Source organism: Antennarius striatus, chromosome 3, assembly GCF_040054535.1.
Source record: "Antennarius striatus isolate MH-2024 chromosome 3, ASM4005453v1, whole genome shotgun sequence".
Taxonomy (NCBI): Eukaryota; Metazoa; Chordata; class Actinopteri; order Lophiiformes; family Antennariidae; genus Antennarius; species Antennarius striatus.
The window spans coordinates 4,083,056-4,107,902 of record NC_090778.1 but is presented as its reverse complement, the minus strand read 5'-3'; the positions used below and the strand labels follow the sequence as shown (position 1 = coordinate 4,107,902).

Genomic DNA, 24,847 nt, shown 5'->3' with positions numbered 1-24,847 from the left:
ACAATGTACTCTGAATGGATTTTTGTCACCTAATCAATGATTGTTTTGCCGCTATAACAATCCTAACTTCACTACCTGTTTTTCTCAGCTGGTTCTGGCTGCAAACAAATATTTGTGACAAATATCAGGGTTTCAGGGTAATTTTTATGTCAACCAAACACCAGTGTTAACCCAGTCCAAAGATTTATCTCACTAATTTTTAACACATCTGATATGTATCTCTGGTTGTCTCTGGTTCTATTTCTGGTGGAAAGATAAAACTGGAATCGTTGACTAAGTAAATGCTAAAACATCTCCCCAGAGCAGCCTGCAGGTCAAATGCATTCTATTTTAGCCTTCTAAATAGCATTTTTTGGTAAGAAACTTTTTATACCATCAAGGTGTCGGTTGTAAGAGATGATGAAACAACTCAAATTCTTCCACTCAGCGATGCCTGTCTGTCCTCTCCCCTGTTCATGTTATCCCTCCTTGTCTCCTTCTGGTTTCCTCATTAAGTCACAGAGGTGCAGCACTTCCCTAAAAACATGCACTGACCTCATTAAAAGTTGAAAAAGAAAGTTTCTTAATGCTCGTAAAATATGCTGTACAAAAGTCATGTAAGACAGTGAAAAAGCCTTGTTAACTCTAAGTTCAATGAGTTAATTACATGGTGATGAGGTGGGTTTTTAAAATTTATGGATAAAATATCATGGAATCTTATTCTTTTAATTGCTTAGTGGTGTTTTCCTCCTGCCTGAATCATCCAGTGTTCATGGCTCAGATGGAACAATACCAGCTGGATGTTCTCAGGTGATGGCACGCATCCATCAAGTTTAACAAGTTGCTGTCACAGCGGCGAGATGAAGAGCTCCTTCCCAACACAGATAGTTCTGCAGAACGAGATTGCTTGGATATCAAAAGTTGTTCACGTAAATCAATCCACTGGACTGTGAGAAAGTTCCTTGAAAACGTTTCACCTCTCATCCAAGGGGTTTCTTCAGTTCAGACATGGATGAATGAGAACCTACATTGATTGTTCGGATGTGCAGATAGATAGATAGATAGATAGATAGATAGATAGATAGATAGATAGATAGATAGATAGATAGATAGATAGATAGATAGATAGATAGATAGATAGATAGATAGATAGATAGATAGATAGATAGATAGATAGATAGATAGATAGATAGATAGATAGATAGATAGATAGATAGATAGATAGATAGATAGATAGATATGCTTTATTTATCCCAAACTGGGAAATTCAAGTGTTACAGTAGCTTTCACACACAGTAAGTATAAGAACAAACAGAAACTGGGAAAAATATACATTGAAGAAAATTCAGACATGGGGAAGGGGAATAATGATAATAATAATATTAAAAATATTAAGAATATTAACAACAATAATAATACTAATGGTAATCCCCAGGCATGGCAGGCATCAAGTTATAAATCAGTGTGGCACTCAGACACAGGACCTAATGAAAGCCATATCTAAAACCTCAGACTGGTGGAATTCTGTCTGATATTTTAGAGCTGTTATATAGAGAGATGATATGCATTTTTTCCAATTATAATCTATGATAATTATTGTACTACTACATATCTATTGTGAAGTGATTGCGTACTCTTCCTCGTCTAACACACCACAGGTGTGGGAGGTAGGTTATTGGGTTAGTATGTTTAATATGAATTTTATTCACAGCTTTACGCTTTCCTGTTTAATATTCTCTATAATGGAAACATTTTAAAGCATACAGCAGACAATAGAGTGCAGTACTTTGTCTGCGTTGTGCCATCCCTGAAGTACCGGCCTGATGTTGTCGCAGTATTTCATGTAATTTAAATGAGAATTGTTCAGATGGAAGGAAATCTTTCCTGTCATGAGTGGGAAGGCCATTCTCGCTCCTAGACATAGAAAGTTAAAAATAGCCTCAAGGTTCCTGTTATGACGAGGCGTCTCAAGGATGCATTTGCTTTAATGCAGCTTGATCAGCTTAAAGGCTAACAGGAGAACACCTACTGGCATCTGCATCCACAATTCATCCTGCAGAAACACGTGTTCATGCGCTCCAGGCGCAGTTCAGTCGGAGTATCCAGAGAATTATTTATCCAGGAATTTCAAAGAAATGATCACGAACATGGGGATTGGCTCTTTAATTGGTTTATTTGTTGTTTGTAGTCTTTCCATTCTTTATTTTATTCTAAAATGTAGGCTATGACATCAGCGAATCGATTGCCAAAAATAGTTATTTAAATTAGTGTTAGTAGAGTTGTTTCTAAGCAACACACAAACACAAATACGCGTTCACGCGCACACACACACACACACACACACACACACACACACACACACACACACACACACACACACACACACCTGCGTCATTTCCTATAATCAGAATGTCTGAGAAACGCAGCTCCGCGCTCCCTGCCAGTTTGCGCGAAGGTTTTTGGTCGGACAACACCGACGACCCAAAGTTAATATTTTGTTGATTTGTCACAACAACAAAAAATGTAATAATTTGTCACGAAAAAAGTGGTTCTGTCAGGTTTACAGTATTACACCGGAGACTGAGTCAGCGTAAAGCTTCTGTTGCGCATCATCCAAGAGAGAGAGAGAGAGAGAGAGGGAGAGAGAGAGAGCGGGACCCAAACAACATTGGTCGGTGTGAGAGGAGTGTGTGAAACGTGTTCTTTTGGACTGACACACACACACACACACACACACACACACACACACACACACACACACCAGCGCGGGGTCACCTGTTGAAGATGGAAGACACACAGTGAGTGGATTCCGCGTCCTCCCGACAGATGCCCGATCCGTCCTCGACGCGCCGCATCCCCGCTATGTTGTAGGATGAGCGCTGACCTGCAGCGCGTTCCGCTCAATCCGTTGGTAACCCCCCCCGGATCAGGTGGCCGTGCGCTCTCGGCAAACGTCCGGCGACTCCACAACGCTCTCAATCTGCTTCTCAGCAATCTGGAGAGAGAACACTTCATCCACTGTCTCAACGTGTACCACGCCAAGCGCAATGTCTTCGATCTGGTTCAAACTCTCAAAGTGATTCTCAACACCCCCGGCAAACGACAGCTGCTGCCGATGCTGCGCCTGGTCATCCCCAGGTCCGACCAGCTGCTGTTCGACCAGTACACGTCCGAAGGACTCTACCTGAAGACCGACCTGCTGTCCAGTAACGGAAGCGCGGAGGGTTTTGGAGACGAGGGGGACTCAACTCTACGGGAATATGTCAGTTCCATCCACGATCAGACCCTGACTGCGGTCTCCACGGATGACTTCAGCGCTGCTGCAGCAGAGCTGTCGGCCGGCGTGGGTCAGCAGTTCTTAGATGGTCATTTTGGAGAAGTGCGTCAAGTCACCCTGAAGCGCACCAGGAGCCACGAGGGTCTGGGTTTCAGCATCCGAGGGGGGTCAGAGCACGGAGTGGGGATCTACGTGTCCTTAGTGGAGCCAGACTCGTCGGCCGAGAGAGAAGGACTGAGGGTGGGGGACCAGATAGTGACCGTCAACCACTCGATATTTGATAATGTCACTCACATGGAGGCAGTGAAGGTAGGACTTTAGACATGCGTGTGCCTGGATTTGTGCATTTTGTGTGCATGTCATTGAAAAATCCGAACAATTTGTGTGAGTGTGTGTGTGTGTGTGTGTGCGTGCGTGCGTGCGTGTGTGTGTGTGTGCTACTGCAATATGTGACAATGTTCCTCCAAGGGGCTCCCAGGCCTGCAGGAAGCTGCCTGTAGTCTACATGTATTTCCTTTTTAGAATTTCTTCCACACCACTTGAATGAGTGTAATGCTCTGTTCTACTGGTGCGGCGAACCACAATGAACTCAAAAGTTCCCAAACAGATGGCATACAGACCCCCTATATCTTGAAAGTTAACCAAATGTCACAGAAATTTGTGGGGTGACTTGGCTTGAACCAGGAGAAAATCCAGATGCTGTGTATTCATATGCTTCTTTCTTCTTCTTTCTTATGTCCCCAAATCCACCCTCTTGAGAAGTAATCTGTTCAGTAGTGTTGGTGTAATCCTGTCAACAAACAAACAAGTAAACAGTGAAAAGTTAATCTCCGGATTAAGTGGTTGAAGAAGGATGGATGCATGGATGGATGGATGGATGGATGGAAGTTAATCTTCACTGAAGTAATCTGATGCTTGTTGATGTTGATCTAGAATCAGGGGTCTGTAACCTGCGGCTCCGGAGCCGCATGCGGCTCTTTAGTGCCTCCCTTGCGGCTCCCTGGACCTTAATCACAAAATAAAAAAATAATACTTAACAGAAAAAAATAGATATTCTACTTATAGCTAAAAATCTTTAAAAAAAATAAAACTTGTTGTAAATTTCCTACGCTTTATTACATTATCATAGTTATCGTGTTGTTTAAAAATTTAGTCAGGCTCCTTTTAGTACAGCTCAGATGCACTGTGTGGTCCTAGGCAGTTGTTTCCCTGGCTTTAGAAAGCAGTGGTGATTGGTTGGCAGCACAGTGGGCGGGTGGTGAGTGATGTGACATGAATCCTGACCAATCGGGTGAGACTCCCGATATCTCTGGCCACCTGAGGGCAGGTCTACTCGGGTCTACTCATTGCCATCAGCAGCTGCTCTACCACTCTGTCCTGGGGGGCTGCCAGACCGCGTCAGGTTGGGAGAGAGAGTCACAAGGATTCCACATTCTATTTAATAAAGGAAGCAGCGCTGCGGCCATTCGGCATACATATATTCATACAGATTAGACGGGAATTGAAAGTCACGCTAATCGTGTTAGCCGTGCTAATTGCACTAGCCACGCTAATCGTGCTAGCTGTGCTAGTGAGGCTGGTCGTGTTAGCCTCCCTAATCATGCTAGCTGCGCTAGTGAGGCTGGTCTGGTCTGGTCACGTGAATCGCTCCAGCCATGCCGGCTGCTAATCGACTGTTAATAATAGCGATGTGAATACTGTAGTTATTATCATTAATCCAGAAAAGTGTGTTCCTGTTTGGGTTTGTTCAGCCTTATTATGTGTAATATTACGTATGTATGGACTGTTCTTCTGGTAGCGGGTGAAATCGGGACCAGAGAAGCGCCGGTGAACTACAAAACAGAGTTGTTCATGAAATTATGGTCTGTCATGCTGCAAGTTACTGATTAAATGCCAGAAATCAGCTGTTCCCTGTGTTACCCTCAGTTACCGCTGAGGATAAGGTGGTTCCAACACACACACTGTCCCCCCTATAATATCTCCAATAGGTGGTGAATACACGAAGGACTCATTAAAATAATGACAACAAAACATAACACAGAAAGTTAGACCTGCTTCTCTCTGCAAAGACAGTGAAGGAAAGAAGACACAACATCACCAGTCAGACAATCTAGGACATTAATTCAACTCCTGCATTATCAATTAAACGTGAGGAGTCATGTGATGTGATCGCTAGTGAACAGACAGGCTGTTGTGCAGGTATGTAAACATGGAAAATAATGCATGCATGGAAAATAATGAATCTCATTATGCATTAACTATGACTAGTTAATCAATTTGATAGTAGGCTAATGTAGCTAATATAGACACTTAGACCTTGTGTTGCCTTCATATAAAGCGTATAATTTTTTGCGGCTCCCGACAGGTTTAATTTTAGTTTTTTTGGTTCAATTTGGCTCTTTGAACCTTTAAGGTTGCCGACCCCTGATGTAGATCCTGTGGTGAAACAACATTCAGTCGATTTTAACACGTTTTCAGAATGAATGTATCATAAAGAAGCAGTAAACACTGATATGTGGCTGAAATGACACTGAGTCAGAATGGATCCAACAAATCTTGTATTTCTGTATTGATTGTTTTCTTTGCTTTCACTTGCTTTCACCTTCATGAATACAAATGTTATGATTTGCTCATGTGTATTAGCAGAGACTGTGTTTGCAGACACAAAGAGCTGCGTGTTAATTTTAATTGTAATTTGGGTCTCAGAACTGCTGCATCTTGGTGGAGGTATATTGTGATCCATGTCACAGACCCCCAGGGGTCTATGATGAAATGTCTTCTTTGTGAACAACATGATCTATTTATTCAAAGATTTGACACTGCATATGCAGATAATAGGGCTTAAACAAATACTAGATTACAAACAATGTCTCACATTCTGAATCAGAAAACATTTTTGTCAGAAAAAAGCGAAACGTTCTGCATTACTAGTAGATTGCTAGGTATTAGGGATGAGCGACTATATCACTATCTGCAGCTGTAACAACCATGTAAATTATCTGTATCCGTATCTGTACTCGGAATGGGCATGGCTTAAACTGGAAGTGGGTGTGGTTTGACCAGAAATGGGTGGGGCTTAAATCAGTACATTATTTGAAGTCTGAAATTGATGTGGCTTGATCAGAAGTTGCTATATTTATTGTTTATTTTAAAACTATTTACAGAATAGCCTCAAAATTGAGATTCAAATCAATATTTTTGATCACAAAAGTAAGAGAACTATTTACAGAAGAAGTTTTTTTATGAACTCAGAACATGAATATTCTTAAGTGTATGAATGAATATTTACAGAATAGCCTCAGAATTGAGATTCAGTTTTGACTGTATTGTCTATTTTCCCGGCTAAGCTGGGTATTCTGCTCCCTAACATCACTTTCTAGCTCTTTCTGGGAGGCCCAGAGGAGTTTTGTGGAGGAATTATATTTTTCAGAAAGTGCTGGGGTCTCTACATTACTAGGAAAACCTTGTCTTTTTACAGAAGCAATGTCTCTGCTAAGAACTCCTCTCCTTACTTCTGAGACTGAGCTCAGACACCCTGTGGATGAGTGTCATTTCACCTGTTTGTATTCGCCATTGCCTTCTTTCAGTAACCACCCAGAGGCCATGACCAAAGCTGAGAGTTGTAAAGCATTATTGTCTTAAAATTGACTGGCAGTGCCAATTTTGATATTAACTAAATATTTGGCCTCACCAATCAAACATGACATTTAAGATTTAGATTTACGATTTAGGGTTAGAAGAGGAAATAACTCACAATGCTGTGAGTTATTTCACTTTAGGTCACCTGCCAGTTTTCCTGTGGCCTGTTCATTATGACAGTATCACATTGCTTTATTCCTGCATGAAAATTCAAATATTGCCCTCATAACATACTTGTATAAATTATGAGTCAGTTATTAAAGCCCCACTGTTTTGGCTGTTCAATTATTGTATTACTTGTACAGTACTCCTGCATTTTGAATTTATGCAGGTATTTGTTGTGACCTTGCAAATTTAAAATACACAAAATAATATTTTTATTTGTTGACTAATGGCTCAGCACAAAAACATAAAAACAGTAATCAATGAGAAAAAGGCCTTTCATTGCCTTCAAAAGTTTCAAATTATACAAAATATTCCACTAAACATCACTGATTAACATAGTAAGTGCAGCACCATTATGGCAAAATCCTCTGATTAGAAAATCAACATTTTCTATCATAAGCCCCATTTAAAGTCTTGGGGTTTTTTTTATTTTTTGTATGCAGATTAAATTAATGAGGTAAAACACTTTGCTGGAAAAATTTTGCTGAATCTACAAAAATCTATACACAGTACTCAAACATAATTGTAATTCATCATTCATGATTCTCCTGAAAACTGTGCTGCTTCACTATTAGATAACATTAACATTCAGGCAGATGTAGGCGTAGCTGATATTTCTTATCCCTGCAACAGGCCTGGGTTCTCTTCTCATCACTGGTCCACAACCGCAATCTCATCAAGTGCTGAGTAATTCATTACAGCTTTCAAGCTGCTTAGACTTAAACTGTGAATGATGACATACCCTCCAGTAAAAAAAGCTAAAAATAGGCCTCAGACTATATTCTACTGCCATACACTTATTTTTAGGCATATCACTAATTTGTGCACTGACAACCTGGATTGTATAGTACTGAAAATAAAAAAGGTGGAAGAGCATGTTCATATCTCAAAAACCACGTAGCTCACTTTTTTGCATCTGTTGGAGCACTTGTTCTAACTAATCTTTTGTTTGTACTGTAATTTTAAAAATATAAATCCTACAATCATTTACATATGAAACCTTTTTTTTGTTCTACATGTGATAAAAATGTAAGATTTTATGATATTACTGTGTGTCTTACCAAACATGGCTGTCACCTGCGTCACTCAGAGGAATCCACTGGGTACATGATTTATAACATCAATGGCATGGAGCTTCAGCCAGGTACTAAATTCTATCAAACTGTACTATTGCAGTACTACAAAGACCAGAGTGATAAAGTGTTGTGTGCTCGCTCATAGAAGATGTATATGCTCTGATTTCACTTTGATCAAACAGTTTGTCATTTTATATAAAAGTGAAACTGCACTGATCAGAGAATTAATCAGAGAGCGCTCTAATCTCTGAAGACATACATGCAAAATCCTGCACAATAAAAATAACATCAGATCCATTACAAACTGTATCCTCTGTTCAAGTTTACAAGGCTACCAAGAAGGATTCAAACCAAGACAGGCAACAGCTATTGGAGGATGTATATTTTAATGTCCTCCTCATGTATTCCCAACTACCTGAAGTTTATAGAATTCACTTTCTACAAAAAATACAGGAAACAGATAAAGAAATGGTTTATTTGGCCCACCAGATTAGGAGGGCAAATCTGGGATTACAAATAGTGAAATGTGTATTATATGTTTTTATTTCTTGTTGTAGTGGTGATGGTGACTTAGACTGTAAAATAATTCTGACAGGTGGCGTCTCTCACTGCTCTGCCATTTTGGATAACAGGCAGGTGGACGGGGTCCTTGGGGTCATCAGTTTGTAGGGTAGGGTGTTGTTCTCCTCTAATAGTGGCAAAATTATGAAGAACAACACAATTATATATTAACCAATGCAGTCGTTGTTATGATAAGAATGCCTTTGGTGCTGCTGTTTCAAAAGGGATTACAGACACGAGAACACCTCCCCCAACTCTTCCTGTTGTGCTGCTTTTAGAAAGTTTGTATTGAGCGGACTCCAACTCTTCTTCTTCCTCTTATTCCCACAGAAATATTATGTGAAAGTGTGAAAAGCTTTAGGGAAGAAGGATGCCAAACAAACGATGAGACAAATATCTCAAGGCATCAAAATAAATGTTTTCCTGAATTGCAACATTTTAAAATATTGCATGTCTTCTCAAGCTTTTTGAATGACCTTGAAGGTGCGAGGCTCACATCCCAGTTCTTACAAAGAGCTGAGTAATTTATTACAGCTTTTAATGAGGCTACTAACATTTAAAGGCCCGTTGCACCGTGGCTTCCTCTCGTGTGAAGAGTGACTTAAAAGCTGTTTACCAGTAGGGTAGTAAAGGCCATGAGGGGAGCTGCAGACACAGCGGATCTCATCGGTGAAGACATTTAGTCCAGCATGACTGTCTAAAGCAGGGGTGTCAAACTCATTTTAACCCAGGGCCACATCAGCATAATGACTGCCCTCCAAGGGCCAGATAAACTAATAAATGTCACTAAGTGTAACTTAATGCCATGTAAAATAAATGTAACAACTCCTTAATGTTAAATCACACTGAATTTTTTACTTAGTCAAGTTATAAACAGTTACACAGAAAAAAAATGTTTGCTTGTTGCTCTGTTGTAACGTAAATTGTTATAGTCAGGTTATGAAACCCACAGAACTACATCAGTGAAGAATAAACTATCCTAGTGAATGAACATCAAACATAAGTTAGGACATTAACTTTGTTCAAAATGTTTTTGTCTGTTAAAATGGGCTTGATTACTGCATTGTGGGAAATCTGATCAAAGCACGCTACCTATTTATCTTTAGACATTCTGACCTTTTATGCTCTCGCGGGCCACATAAAATGATGTGGTGGGCCACATTTGGCCCTCGCGCCTTGAGTTAGATACATGTGCTTTAAAGTGTTTTAAAAACATAAAAACAACACGAGCTGATTTGCCCTGAACACAACAGAAACTAGACACCGAGCCTCTGTCAATTCCACTGAGTTTTCCTCCATCAGAAGTCCAAGTTTCCTCTATGTAGCCTTCTTTTTAATGCCGTCATTGAAACACCTTTCTTTTCAACATACCGGTAAAAAGCAAAAGGAGCTCACGTCCATATAAGTCTGCAGTTAAGGGACCTGTAGGTACGGATCGGGTTTAGAAGTACAGTTTTTGGGCATGTGTTAGCCATGCTCAAATTAAAAAACTAACAAACAAAAAAAGAAAAACTTCAATCAAACAATTTTTTAAATAGTTTTTAAAATTACTAATAGTTGTCTTAGTTGTTGGTTTTTGCTGCAATACATAACTTCTGTCAAAACAATAAATTATAGATTACAATCAATTTACTGTATATTAATGGCATGCGGACAGAAGGAAGGCAGCAAACCTTTTACTTTTTGGACAGCATTCTCACAATGTGTCCATTCGCAAACTAGAGCCAACGAAGTTCTGGATGAATACATTTTCAGCAGTGCTGATACTAAAAATGATACTAAACAATATTGTGATAATAAAGTTCAATAAATGCAGCTACATCACATTTTTATGACAAGCAACTATGAGTTTATAAAAACAGGTCAATCTGGGCCAGTCATTCTGTCACTTTTTCCTCTTGACAACTGGATGAGAATATAAACTTGCGGTTTATGATTTGCCTTAGTCCCACATACAAAACATGCACTGATATGTAAAACCGACCGTTACGCAAGCTTCTTTTATGAGTTTGCACACTGACATCCTCCTCAGCACAGAACTCACTCGTAAGGAGACAGACCTTCTAACTTGTTGCTATTTTAGCACCAGCATGCAAATAAGCAGACCTTCCATAAAACTACCGCAGGGAACATAATTATAAACAAGTCCCTGGACACCTCAAAGTGAATACAAGACACCAACACCTACTTTATTCCAGGGGAATTACTTGAAAATGTACCAGCATGAATCATTCTGTTGTGAATGAAGAGCGAATCACAGATCTGCCTCCTGCATCATAACGCACAGCCTCCTAAAAGGAGCTACATGTACCAACATGTCATGTTCTCTTATAATAACAATGCACAATACATCCTCTTGGGGAATCAATGTTATACATCTTAAAACCTATCATGCAGATTACTAGTGTAGTTCACCAGGAACAAAGCACAGGCAAAGGTAAAAATTCCATTACCGCGTAACACAAGGGGGTCCATAAACCCCCTCACATATACAGTAGGTGCTTGATAGCTATCATTCATCATGGATGACAGCTCCAGGATCACAACAGTATTTGACTATCTAAAGGCCTGTCTTAGTAAATCAGACGCTAAATACAAAACAGCTGTAAACAAAAACTCAATCCAATTGTGTAACATAATTTTTCTGAGTAATCCTGGCCTGAATATCTACTCTGGAGCCTCTTTCTGGAAGGGAACTGAAAACATTTTCATTACAATACAACTGAAAACATACAGAATCCATCCAGTGGAAGCCGTGCATTGCTTGTGAATCCACATTGTTAAACATCCTACAGTATTTTGACTCAGCGCTGTACCACTGATCTCAGACTAGCTTCTTGTTGGTCAATGGTGTGGTGACTTCCTGCTGCTTCAAGACTGCAACGCACCAACAGAGACTATATCTGAAACAGGCGGTTGTGTCCATGCTGTGGTGTGTATTAAACTACATGTGGTAAAAAAAAAAAGAGAATCCACATTCCACTGTCTGCTGATACCCTACTTTACCCACCTGGTCAGGGTCGCCTGATGTTCAGACCCTAAATTCTCTGTTTCCCTTTTGTCACCTGTCACCTTGACTTGACTTGTCACACTTTTCTACACTCCTTGTACACACCTGTCTAACCTCAGCCTGTTTGTCTTGTTCATGTCTTCCTTGTCTCTCTCACAGTCTTCTCTCCTTCGCTGCTGAGATTTGTGAATATTTTCAGAAACTCTGTCAGAATATTAATCACAGAAACCGACCACAGAGAAATGTGTGTCAACTAAATCTACCTTGCTGTACAGAACTTAAATTGTCCTTTATGCCCCACAGACTGAGCATTTATTTCACTCTATTTCTGCAGTACTGTGCAGTTCCAAGGCTCACAGTGGGCTGTGTATCCGGATGAACTAAAACTGAATGGGAAAGGTGCCCTGAAGACAGGCCAACAGAATATAAGCCTAGAAAGTTGTTGTTGTTTTTTTAAAAGCACATTTCTTACAGAAATGAAATTTGCAGATTCACCACACTTATGCAACCAAGTAGAAAAGATTCACAGAAAACATGAATGCAGGATATAGCCGATGTCACAACATTGATGTCACCAAGTTATTGATGATTAAAAAACAACCTCTAAAGAGAACAGTTTTGATAAAATCCACCTCCAGTTTTTCATCTTCCTTTCCAAATCCAACATTGTTCTAGTTCTCATCCACTACATTCTGGTCTCCCAGATAAAATCCATTCATTTAAACCCATTTTTTTTAATTTTAGTTTAATTTTAATCCCTCGTTACTCGCAGTTAATGTGTTCCAGGAGTACACGCGAAAAAAATTTAGTCTTGGAAGCAGAGAAAAACAGCTTCTCTGCGAGAACAGAACGGACAGTTTTCTGACACACTGTATATGAATTTAAATTCAAAATAAAACTATTCACGGCCACAGCGTCATGTAAAATCCTCCATTGGAGATCTCCAACCTACTTTGTTAATGGTGGCTTGTAGGAAGACTCCTATGAAGGGCTTACACCCGGCGCCAGACTAAGGAGAACCCTCTATGGTGTGTCAACCCAATCTTTAAGTTTATCATTGTTTAAAATCTTTACCATCAGTTTATACAATGTTTTTTCCATTACTGTCAATGAGGCTGATCGAGTCTGACACGGAGTCGTTAGAGCAAACAGACAAACTCTGTGGAGAAGGGATTGGAATCGTCTGAGTTTAAAAGTCCTGTCCAATAATAAATATAAAGAAAGAAAGAAATCCCCTCATTAGTTCAAATAATTTACATAATAATCATGTTTTTATCAATCAAAACTGTCAAAGGTTTTAAGTTAAATTAATAGAATAGTAAAAAGGTCGCTATTAACAAGCAGAAAGCAGTATGAAAAATGTCTGAGGTTTGCTCAGTGTTTCCTCTTGGCAGCTCATTATTCACAGAGCTCAATCAAACATGAGGGAAGCATTTATAAATGACATTTAAAAACAAAAGAAAAACAGAAAGTTCAGTAAGAAATGGTTTCTGGTCTTAGTCATTATGTCTGTCACCCCCCACCCATACCGTCTTCCTGTGTGTGCAGTGCTGTACGTGGATGTAGTCTCTGCACAGACATACAGACTTATTTTCTTCACACCCGGCGCCATTTTACTCTTTAAAATGTTGTGTAGTTAATATTTTGGAGACCCAATTGAAAGGACCAAAAAAATAAAATGCAGTAATATGTCACAAGTTGCCTCAAAGACATTGAAGGATATACAAGTGCAGCAGAAACAGCAAATGGTCAAATGAAGCTTCATAGAAAGTGGCTCAGGTTAGGGTGCACATTAATCAGCAGCTTAATGATGCACTCCACTCTTAAGTCATTAGACATGACTTTTCACTACACAGAACATTACCTGCTTTATAATGATGAAATACTCCCTGGAATATTGATGATAAATTTATTTTAAAGTGAAGGTTGCTCACAAGCTTCAGCTTTGGTTAATGACTTTTAGTTTATACCTTCCATACACGTTTTTACTTCTGCCATGATCAACTCAGCAAAAACTACCTACATTTATATATTAAATTAATTGAATTAAAAGAATAACTCAGTTTTTTTTTTAATCTCTGTAATGTGATTTGTTAAATTTGATGAAGAAGAAATAAGGAATTCCTGGATCGTATCCTGATCAGAATCTTCACAACTATTCATTGGGTTTAGCCCTCGGCCACGGCTCAGGTCCTACACAAAATGTTGTAGAACTTGTTTTATGATTTTGACAAACAACTAAACCAACAAACAAAGTAAACAACACTTTAAGAGCATAAAGCTCAAGTTAGTCTGCTCAGTCTTTATGTAGACCACAAAAGAATACAAAGAGATTGTTTTTGAGCCATATCCTACCTCTTTTATTTTGAAAACCGTTATAACTCTTTAAGTTTTGTTCATAAACATAAAAATAAACCAACTACCATCATGGTAGAAAAAACGTGCAAACCTATGGAGAATGTCTTTTTAAAAGGAAACTTGGCAACAAACATGCATGATTGGTGCTCTGCAGTATGCAGAGTGCTTTACTCCAATGCTCTGTTGATCACATCACTTGAATAATCATGCACTGCCTAATGAGATTTGTTGTCACTGTTTAGAAGAGGAGTTTGTCAGACTGTTGTTCTAGCACAGACACAATTAAACACAGGAGCTGGGCTAAATGGATCCCGTCTTGATAATCTAGTTGTGGCACTCAGACATTCTGGCAAACATTTCGGTATAATGGCATAAATGTTCGTCTGATTTAATCCTCATTATGTCATGTCTCCCCCCACAGCTCTGACTAACAGACAGGTGTGTCTTGGTTGATTTCCATGAGGTGTGGAGCTGTGGGGATGTTTTGTAAGAGATGCTGGGGGAGGCGGAACAAGGGGATTAGAGCATTAATGAAGTATTAGAAACCATCCAGTCAGTCACCCACATAGTGATTATGAATACAGCTCTCCATGGGAAGTACTGCACAAAAACACAAGGACAACCTGACCTTATGTTTTGAAAACAGCTTTAAAGAACTGTGTGTGTATTTGTGTGTTCTCCCTGAAGGTTACACCTCATATACTCTCTACCTGTTGTGGAGAAGACCTACAACTGAGGCCATTTCGTAATTAGGGCAGACTCTTTAAAGGACTTGATGACAGGTGGTGGGACGCCAGACGACGCAGATAGTGTTTTCTGTGGAAACAATAGTTTTCTGTTTGGCCATTATTTATTTGCACATGCTATTACAGGTTGTATTATTATGAAAACTGCTGTTTAATTGGCCAGGCTGATGGCTAGTTTCCATTCTGACATAAGTTAAGGTTACATGTCCAATCTATACACCTCTTAACCGAAATCTCACATAAAGTGTTTTAATGCAAAATAAAAGATTTGAGGTTTATGGGGTTTTTTTTACATTAAAAAAATCTAGTTTTGAGATTGCACAGGATTATAAATGATCTCAGGTACAATAAGCATATGAATAAGAAAAAACCCCACATCTGTACAATGTTTTGTGTACGATTTATGTGACGCAGTTACCCTCCTGTCAGTACCCAGACACTGATTGTACTTTGCAGATTATTATTAAATAAATCTTACCTCACCAACAAAGCAGGAAAAAAAAGATCAACTAAATGGTATAAAATTAATTCAGGGGTCTTCAAGGATCAGATTTAAAGTTTTTTAACCTGCACATTCTACAACTTGGAAAAATCACCAAGAAGGTGTGGCATGAACTTTCATGGCTGACTTTCATGGCTGGTTTCCCGCGGTGCAGGTCCCACACCTAATCACTAACTATAAAGACCCAGCTTGAACACGGACCCAGTGTCAGATCCTCTATGTAGATGCCGTGTTTGTCACCAGTTCATCCTGACTCCTGCCTTGACCCCAGATTATATTTGGACCACGTCCTGCCTGCCTGGACCCGTATCAGAACTCTGCTTTGTCCCTGACCACGAACTCTGCCTCTCGGACTTGTACCTCTGCTTGCCTGCCTGTTTCCCCCTAAGTCCTGTCTGTATCCTCCCGTGTCTGCACGCTGCCCTTCCCGCTCTGTTTCCCTGGACTCGTGCACCGGGTTTTCCCGTGCTTCCCTCGTGGGCCTTTGCTGTGAATAAAGACTTTAGTTCAGACGCACCTGGTCTCTGCTCCTGTCTCGGTCCTCACTCAACCTGGATAGAACTGAGGGCTTTCTAATCGGTGATGACCCTAGATGAGAAATGAAATATAAAAACTCAAGTCCACGGGATAAACGTCGGCGTCATCTTTGAAACAGATCGTAGACTTCACTTCACAGCAGGAAAATCTCGAACAATGAATTTTTTCATGTAATATTTTTGTCCATGCTTTAATCCCCAGGAGGATAGAGTTCTATATTGCTGTGATTTCATGTTGACCTGAGAAGAATATTGTTCAGCTTGAATTGCTACAGAGAGAAAAATAGCATACATTACAGTAAGTGTAAAACGCTGCACTGACCACCTATACCGCAAAACTGATTTGAACATCCTTTTATTGATTTATGAAGCTCTTAATGGTCTTTTTCCTATGTATTTATCAGATTTGCTTTTATTCTATGGGCAATCTGGAGCGCTCAAGTCTTCTGGTAGTCTTTTAATTATCATTAAGCAAAAACCTAAGGGGTAGCGTGCTTTTATTATTAAGGTCCCCAAAGACTTCCTGAGGACATTAAGGTACTTAAAACTGTTGATGTTTTAGAAGCGGAAACTCAAAACTAAATTTTTTAGTCTGGCTTTTAACCAAAACGTCTATTCTTAATTTATTTACTTGTACTTTAATTTTTTTATTGAGCCATTTATTCATAATACATTCTGTTTTATTACTATGCATATTTCTCATTTTGTTTTGTTTTGCTTGTATCTCTGAATTGTTTGCCTTTAATATCTTGTACGTGCGTGTGTATGTGTGTGTGGGACAAGGGCAGCTTTTTGTGTATAGGTATTAAAAACTTAATTTTACCCTGGTTTCAGTGTAATGTTTCCAGAGCGATGATTATAATCACATGCAGCACAGCGGTGCAGTGGGTAGTGCTGCTGACATAGACCAAAGCATTTGCCGGTTGGTGTCCCACTCTGTGCAGAGTTTGCACGTTCCCCCGGTGTCCGCGTGGGTTCTCTCCAGGTTCTCCGGCTTCAAATCGCCTGTAGGTGTGAGTGCGTGCATTCATGCTTGTTCACCTGTACAGTGTGTGGTTCTTCAGTGCACTAGCGTTGCGTGTGGAGTGTCCCTTGCCTCACGCCCCCAGTTGGCTGGGATAGGCTCCAGCACCCCACGACTCGTGACAACGGACACTAGTGGTTACAGAAGAGGAATTATTACAGTCACTCAGACGTTTCCAGCAGTGACACTTTATTCTTTATTGTTGAATGGTGTTTAAAGAGTATTCTAGTAACGACTTCTTGGCTGATAATGACTTTTCACAACTGTAAATTTGTTGTTTTCAGCCTGAAGAAGCACACATTCCTGAATATTCTTTGTTACAGCAGTGTGTTAACTTTAACTTTTGCCACTGTTTGAACTTTTTTTTATTTTTTTTATAATGACAGCTTCATTTGACTTGTGTGTGGAGAAACATCATTAAATTATCACAACCAAAATATACTCAGAACATCAGACCCTCAGTCACCTCCAAATAAAAGAAAAACTTTTTCTCAGATCAGGTTAAATGGAGGTGAAGAAACTACTGGTTTTGATAACATGACTTCATGTTGATAGAAAAAAAAAAACTATGGCACTGTCGAAATTCTTTTCTGGATGCTACTGTCAAAAATCCTTTGCCGCAGCTCTCAGTTTTTATATGCTAGTTAGCAGGCATCAGTGTGTGGGAGAGACCAGTGGGAATCAGCCTGATGTGTACTGTAGCACAGAGCAGCTGTCACCATATCCTGCCTGTAGGACGTATATAATCTGTATATATATTATATGTGTCCTTGTTTGTGTTGGTCCAATGATCATTTCCTTGCCTGCATGGTAACATACCATGCTAACTATAGAGGTGTTTATGGGCATTAATATGTGCATGCACATTAGTTTAAAGTGCCTCTTAGCAGCTTAGAACCATCTTCAACAGACCCAGAAATTTTAGGATTCTGTTCTGTAAAACCTTTGGAACATCCCAATTTATTAAAATGACCCAAAACTCCACAAAAGCACATTTTTCTTAGAAATTGGTCAAACCCGAAGACCACCCACTGCAGACTTGGATGTGCTTGAGGATTCTGCTGTTAAAAGGCAGTTTTTCTTCACCAATGTTATCACGTGCTGGTCTATGGTGGAACTGTTTGGTCTCTGTAGAATAGAATGTAAGCCTACTATTATTCCTTTATGCCACTTTTCTGTTGTTTGGCACTAAATGAATAAAACTGACTCGACATGTGTGAAATGAGGTTGCTGTGTTCTGTACCAGCTGAGACGTTACAATTTGTTTGTACAATTGATTTGGGATTTTGCACAACATAGATGGTCCCTCAACATTTGTCTGACAACTGGCTGCGCATAGATCAATGTTATTCATCAGGCTCAGAGGATGACTCATTTTGATGAAAACACAACTGGAGCTGGATGTGTTCCTTATTACGTATGTAAGTGTTATTCTTGACAACATGTCAGCATTTATGGATTTATGGATTAAGGAATTTAAAATTTCTGTAAACACCCTTTCATGTTTACCCGAGTTATCTTCGCTATCTGCCTCATGTATTGATTTATTAACCATGTGTTCTTTGTCTTCCACTGGTATAAACTGAGATTCATACAACTTTCAGCATTAGCTTTTTTTTTTTCTTGTCTTTTCAGCTTTTGCCTTGACATTTAGAGAAAATTCTCTTTTCTCTTGACTGATTAGCTGCCAGTGTTATACATGATGCAGAGGTAAAATGATCATAGGAACAATATCGGTCATTGATCCTGCTTAAATAAAACCGTTTCAACCTGTAATTAGTATTGTCATTTCTAATGGATACATCTGTAAAATTTGGAGAGCTAAAATAAATCCAGACAATATAATCTTGTTCCTTTATTATTATTTTATGATTAGTATTTTTCATCATTTTTACAGGCGATGAGATCTTGCTTCTATGTGCATATATGTACCCAATGTACAGTATATACTGTATATGCACAGGACACAAGTAGATAGGGAGAAAAATGACTCAGGTGTAATTACTGAAAGATGCACATGTGAATGAAAACTGCTGCACACACACACACACACACACACACACACACACACACACACACACACACACACACACACACACACACATACAGTTGGCAGAAAATGAAAGTATAACATCTAGCATGTAAATTGTATCCATTGCCTGTCTTTACAGTCAGACAGTACACATATCTGACACGGTCCACGGTCTCTGGTTCTGTGATCTTCTACAGGGGCCTTTTTTCTCACACACTCACGTCCCTGATGGTATGAAGGCAATGCACCATTGGACATCTCATTGCATGAGTCACATCTGCTTTCATGATGGTTGAGACAGAGAATGAGAGAGAAAATAGTGCTGCAAGTACAATAACTAAGAATCACTATCACCAACTTACAGCTATATAGCATTCTGTGATGTGAATTTGTGCATATCTACTTATAAAAGAAATTAGCTTGATTTTTAAGAATAACAGTGTTTTGGTTTCTGTTCATAGTTCAGTTTCCAAGATTTTAAATAGCTTTCATAAACTTCTAAATGTTTTTGATCAAGAAGGTAAACAATAACCTCATAGTGACCAGTTCACAGAGTACACCAGTGGTCTAAACGTAAGTACTATCTACAATACCCCATTTGTAAAGGAAATATGTTATGCAAACCAGAATTGGCAAGCAAAACCATTAGGATGTAATGCCCTCATTGTAATAAAAAATAACTTCTAATGATAATAATTGTAATAATTATAACTTATTTTTAAAGATAATAATCCTTGTGTAATATACTGTCAATGATAATTTGATTATTGATAGATTATTATTACTGTCAATAATAATAATTTAATTGATAGTATATTACAGCAGGATTTAGTCACTTATTTCAACATTTTGATGACTGAAAAAATTTACTAACAAATATTTTTCACCACAGTTTCCTTTAATGAAATACTTTGTACAGTTCTAAACTGTTACGACTGTCTTATGAAACATTATGAATGCCTCCCAAATACAGTGAATGTGATCATTGTGTTATCAGATGCTTTATTTTGATAACTTTAACTTTTAATATTAGTTTGTTTAACTGTGTTGCTCTGAGCTGTAGGTTTTTGATTCTTCTGCTTAGTCCAGATTAGTGAATAGCACCATTTGAAAAGCATTTGTTGTTTATTTACTTCCCGTTAGGCATATTTATTAGGCATATATTTGTTTCAAGTGCATCTAATATGACATGAATGCAGCATCAGAAGAGGCTGATTTAAAAGAAAATTCTTCTGGGTTACTTTTAAGGCTGACAGTAGTACCACAACCTTTAGAGACAAGGGACACGCAATGATTTGGACTATTTTGAACCATGTGGTCACCTCCAGTCAGTTTAGAAAATAAACTGGCAGTGCCTTTGGTGTTAGCAAATTTCAGAGGCAGTGGTAGAGAGTCAGCGACACTGAAGGGCCCTCAGAGATGGGTGACCAACACTGACGTCTGTACTGGCCTCTTGTCCTGTACACCACCTATCCTCCAGCATAAAATAATCCCATCCACAAGCTTTATCATAACAATATCCTCCCTCCCACTCTTCATCCACCCACCTATGCTGCCCAACACAAGACCTGCTGAGAGCTCTTTGTCCACCCACTCCATCTGTACTAAACTTAAGCACCGTGGGGATTCACACACAGCCTAAATCACATGAGTATCACTCATTTCTGCTGGTTATGGAACTGATCTTTGGCTCTCTCCAGCTGTAGATGGCTTTGAGCCTGCAGAAATTGTGGTACCAGAATAGAAAGCAACTACTTTCTGCATCAGCGTCTAATTCGCTGTTGTGACACAACAACAACAGAATAATGTCAATGCGGCCGCCTGCGGGACTTTCTTTGTCATTCAACATTCCCTGTCTGTCATCTGTTAGTGAAGCTCTAGTTGCAGCATTCCATTGCTCCCTCAGGTTTATGTGGGTCGCTCTTTTAATTCGAGTGTGTTGAATGATACTGTTAAGTTTTGTCAGGGTTTTAATTGGACTACATGTAGCTAATGGGAAACTATTATTTGATGGACTGAGGTTGTTGACAAATGTTGGGTTGTGATTTTTTTTTTTTAAATTGTATATACTATTGTGATCCCCGAAGAATTAAGAGCAAACTAGTATTTAGTCAAACAAATGCATGCACATATATTAGTATTTACAGGCCCCTGTAACACACACATCACTCCTGAGTCCTGACACATGTCAAGAAGCTTTTCTCTGTCACATGGTTGTCATCTTAAAGGGCCAGCTCCAGCTACTAACACAGAACGTTTTACCTAACATGTAAATTGAGACTCAAAAACTACCAAAAACAAATAAATAAATAAAAATCTTTGTAAAGTTTCTTTATGCAAGGTAAACGAGTCAGTGAAGGAGACAGAAGAACCTATGACTTCAGAAAAACAAAGCTGAAAGATACCAGATTTTATGCTGGTCATATCTTTTTATTTTGTTATATTTATCCGTCACACCTTAAGAGGCCGACCTGCGAAAATGTCTGATTTTTTTTTTTCCGGACATGTTGTTACAACAGACTTCACTATCTCTTCCCTAATAAATGTATATAATCTTACATCCAATCATAAATCTTACATCCAATTTTCTGCGACTCAAGATATTGTCCTTCCACAGATATAACCTGGAGCATAACCATGTTTACATTCTTCCTAGGGACAGCGAGGTTCTTCAGCATTATAGATGGTCAAAACAAGAAGTTGACCATGCCGATGTTCTGAGGGTGTCTTTACAAGAATATAATGATCATATTAACCTCCCTCAGCAGACAGACAGCGTTTACCTAAGAATAAATCAGCATTTTCATCTGTACTATTTGAGCCAGGTGCTCTGTAAACACAGCAGACCACTGCATTGTTTTTTGTCACAGACACTTCGACATGCTCTTTAAAGTTTCAAACTCAATGTTATCCTCCAAATAGAAATGCATGTCTTTGTTTTCATTATTCCATGTTTTTGACAGTGCGATGATGTTGAATGGTTATTCAAGTGTTCTATGTAATCCTTAATGTGTCAAAAATGGGTGAAGGTCCTTCATTTCTTTATACTGAAGAGAGATGGCTATTTCCTGCTGTGCTGTAGTTAGAGTTATTATTTCTGGTAATACCTTATTGATCGTATTTCGCCAGCTCTCCAACACCCCTCATCACCGTTGTCTTCAACTGCTCTGCTCTTTGTTTTAATGAACATCGTTTTGAGTTATCCACTGACAAACACTTGGACCCCAAAAAGCAGATTCAGATATGATGAAAAAAAAAAATCAACAGTTTCATTGCTCAGGTTGAAAACACCACTGCCACAACACCTGACCTGCCAGGAGAAGAGAGGGAAAACACAAAAAGACCAAACAAGCAAACACAACTAACTGACTCATGACAGATCCTGCATTTGTTCGTCCCATTCTTCTTCATTTAATGAGCTTTATTTTCTCCAGATCTCCGAGTTGGGAAATCATCTGTTGCTCCACTGTGTGCATGCACTACAGTGTGCATGCAAAGAAAAGGAACAAGTCACATGCAATATTCAAGGAAATAAATGATGAGAAAATTCGGACTGTTATCTTTCAAGTAAACGAAGCCAGGTCTTTTATCCGATGATTAAACTTTTTCAAAAATGGCCTTTAATAATTAAAACTCCTTCAATTTTAATGTTCCACACCTGTATTATTTCAACTAGTTTGTAATTTTCAGAGCTTTTCACTCACTTTTTCTGCTTCTGAGTCCATTTTGATTGATGACTGATCTTCTGAGGCTGCACACACACACACACACACACACACACACACACACACACACACACACACACACACACACACACACACACCTGTGAGCAGCCAGAGTTCAGCATGTGGCTCCTGGAGTTTCTTCAAGCTCTGTGATGATAAAGCTCATACTTAAACTATAATTACTTCCTCTTACAGACCAATCATCTCTCTTGGCAGCTTTCCATCATTGCTATAGTTCTTCTCTAACCAGAACCAATGGAGCTATCCAACACAATGGACATTTTCCTCTTGTCCCATCAAAAAGCTGTTTTGCAGTGGTAATGATGACGGATTTGGTAAAGCTCTGGGATGAGTACGATCCATCACACATTTAGTCAGGTCAGGGCTGAGACTCGGCTTCCAGCTATTGGCTAACAGCATCCGTTTGTGCACTGCGCTCTGAGACTCATAGAACGCAGCACACTTTTATGTATTAAAGAAACACTTTCCTTTAATACAAAAGTGCTTTAAAGGTAATACAGATATAAAGTGGTTTAATATCAGTATGGGGAGGGTTCATAAGTGTTTAAATTACTGTAAATAATGAAATAAATAGTTCTTTGTTATTTTGCGGAATTTCGTTTTTTGCCGGCCGTTCTGGAAAGCATTAACCGCGAGTAACGAGGGATCGCTGTGACACCATTAGAAATTTGTTACAAATGCCAGAATACCTATAGTATATATTTATGATACTGTTGTCATTCCACATAGAATATGATCTAGATGATATGATCTAGATCTAGAATATGATCTAGATGATATGATCTAGATCTAGAATATGATCTAGACTGCTGTCACACAGCGCCTCCACAGAGAGGCTGAGGTCCTCCTTCGTGCCCCGTGCCATCAGGGGGTACAATGACTCTCTCAGGAGGAGCGGGGGGGAGGTGGCGAGGTCAGCACGGGGTTGAAAATGGATTTAATTTAATTTAATTTAAATTTAATTTTATACTGTTGTGTGTATATATATATATATATATATATATATATATATATATATATATATATATATATAAATTATTTATTTATTTTTTATACTGTTTTATATTTTAATTCAATTTTATACTGTTTAGATTTTATTTTATACTGTTTATATTTTAATACTGTAATATTTTTAAATTTTATACTGTTTATATTTTAGTTATAGTTTAGTATATAAGTCCTGTTAGTGCTGCATGTGTCTGTCTGTTAGTGTAGTGTATGTCTTGTGGTATGTCCTGTGATGTCAGTGTTTCCTTTTCTCCTGGTGTTTATCCAGTATTATTTGTTAAGTAATGCCTGAGCAGTGGATATATGCAATTTCCTCCGGGATTAATAAAGTATCTATCTATCTATCTAGATAAAGGTAAATACATAACGTACACGTATTAAACCATGTAAGGTTCATTCAAAGGAGAAATAAATTCATAAACAATTAGTTTTGTGTTTATTGTAAATCTGGTCATCAGCCTGATGAGTATTACATACACCACTGTCACCAAAATAAGAACTTTTGTGAACCGACCAACCAACCCATCACCGAACTGATCAACTAACCAACCAAACAGCCAAACAACCAACCGCCTAACAAATCAATAAAAACTAACTAATCAACCATCTGACTGAACCAACTCACCAGCCCATCCATCTATCCATTCCTCCATTCCACCTTAAATCTAATTTGAATACAGCCACATCACAAACACATTGTTTATACTGTATTTAGCACCACAGACAGCTGCATTGAACGGAGTTTTCTACTTCTCTCATCTCTTTCTCAACAAGATACACTTCATAGTGTATTAAGAACAAATTGCCTCACATGAAATCTGTGTTCAGAGAAGTGTCCACTGCTTGTCCCTCTCAATTTAAATAATGTTTGTGGGACTGCAGTGTCATACAACTGGAAGCATGGAGCGTGCCTCCTGTCTACTTAGTGTTCTGGAACCATCTGCAGGGATTGCAGTGAGAGGTCTGGAAGTGGAACGCCAGTAGCTCCTCAGTGAAGTCAGGTGTCTTTGGAGGTCACACCTGCCGTGTTTAATGCGGGGGAATTTATTTCAAAAAGATAAATGACTGTGCACTTTATACCAGGGCTCATATCAATATACTGTATGTTCTTAACCTTGGTAGCCACCTTTTGTAGATGTTTGTAAAATATTGAAAAGGTATACAGTATGTTTGCATTGATACCCACAG

At 38.9% G+C, this 24,847-nt stretch overlaps 1 protein-coding gene across 1 annotated transcript in view; it reads left to right on the top strand.

The window, feature by feature from the left end:
* Positions 1–2,760: 2,760 nt before the first annotated feature.
* LOC137592650 (whirlin-like) overlaps positions 2,761–24,847 on the top strand; it is a 64,140-nt gene continuing 42,053 nt past the window's right edge. The window contains exon 1 of the mRNA XM_068310954.1: positions 2,761–3,565. Within this exon, the coding sequence (XP_068167055.1) occupies positions 2,852–3,565 (714 nt within the window). The 5' untranslated portion in view covers positions 2,761–2,851. The remainder of the gene's footprint in view (positions 3,566–24,847) is intronic.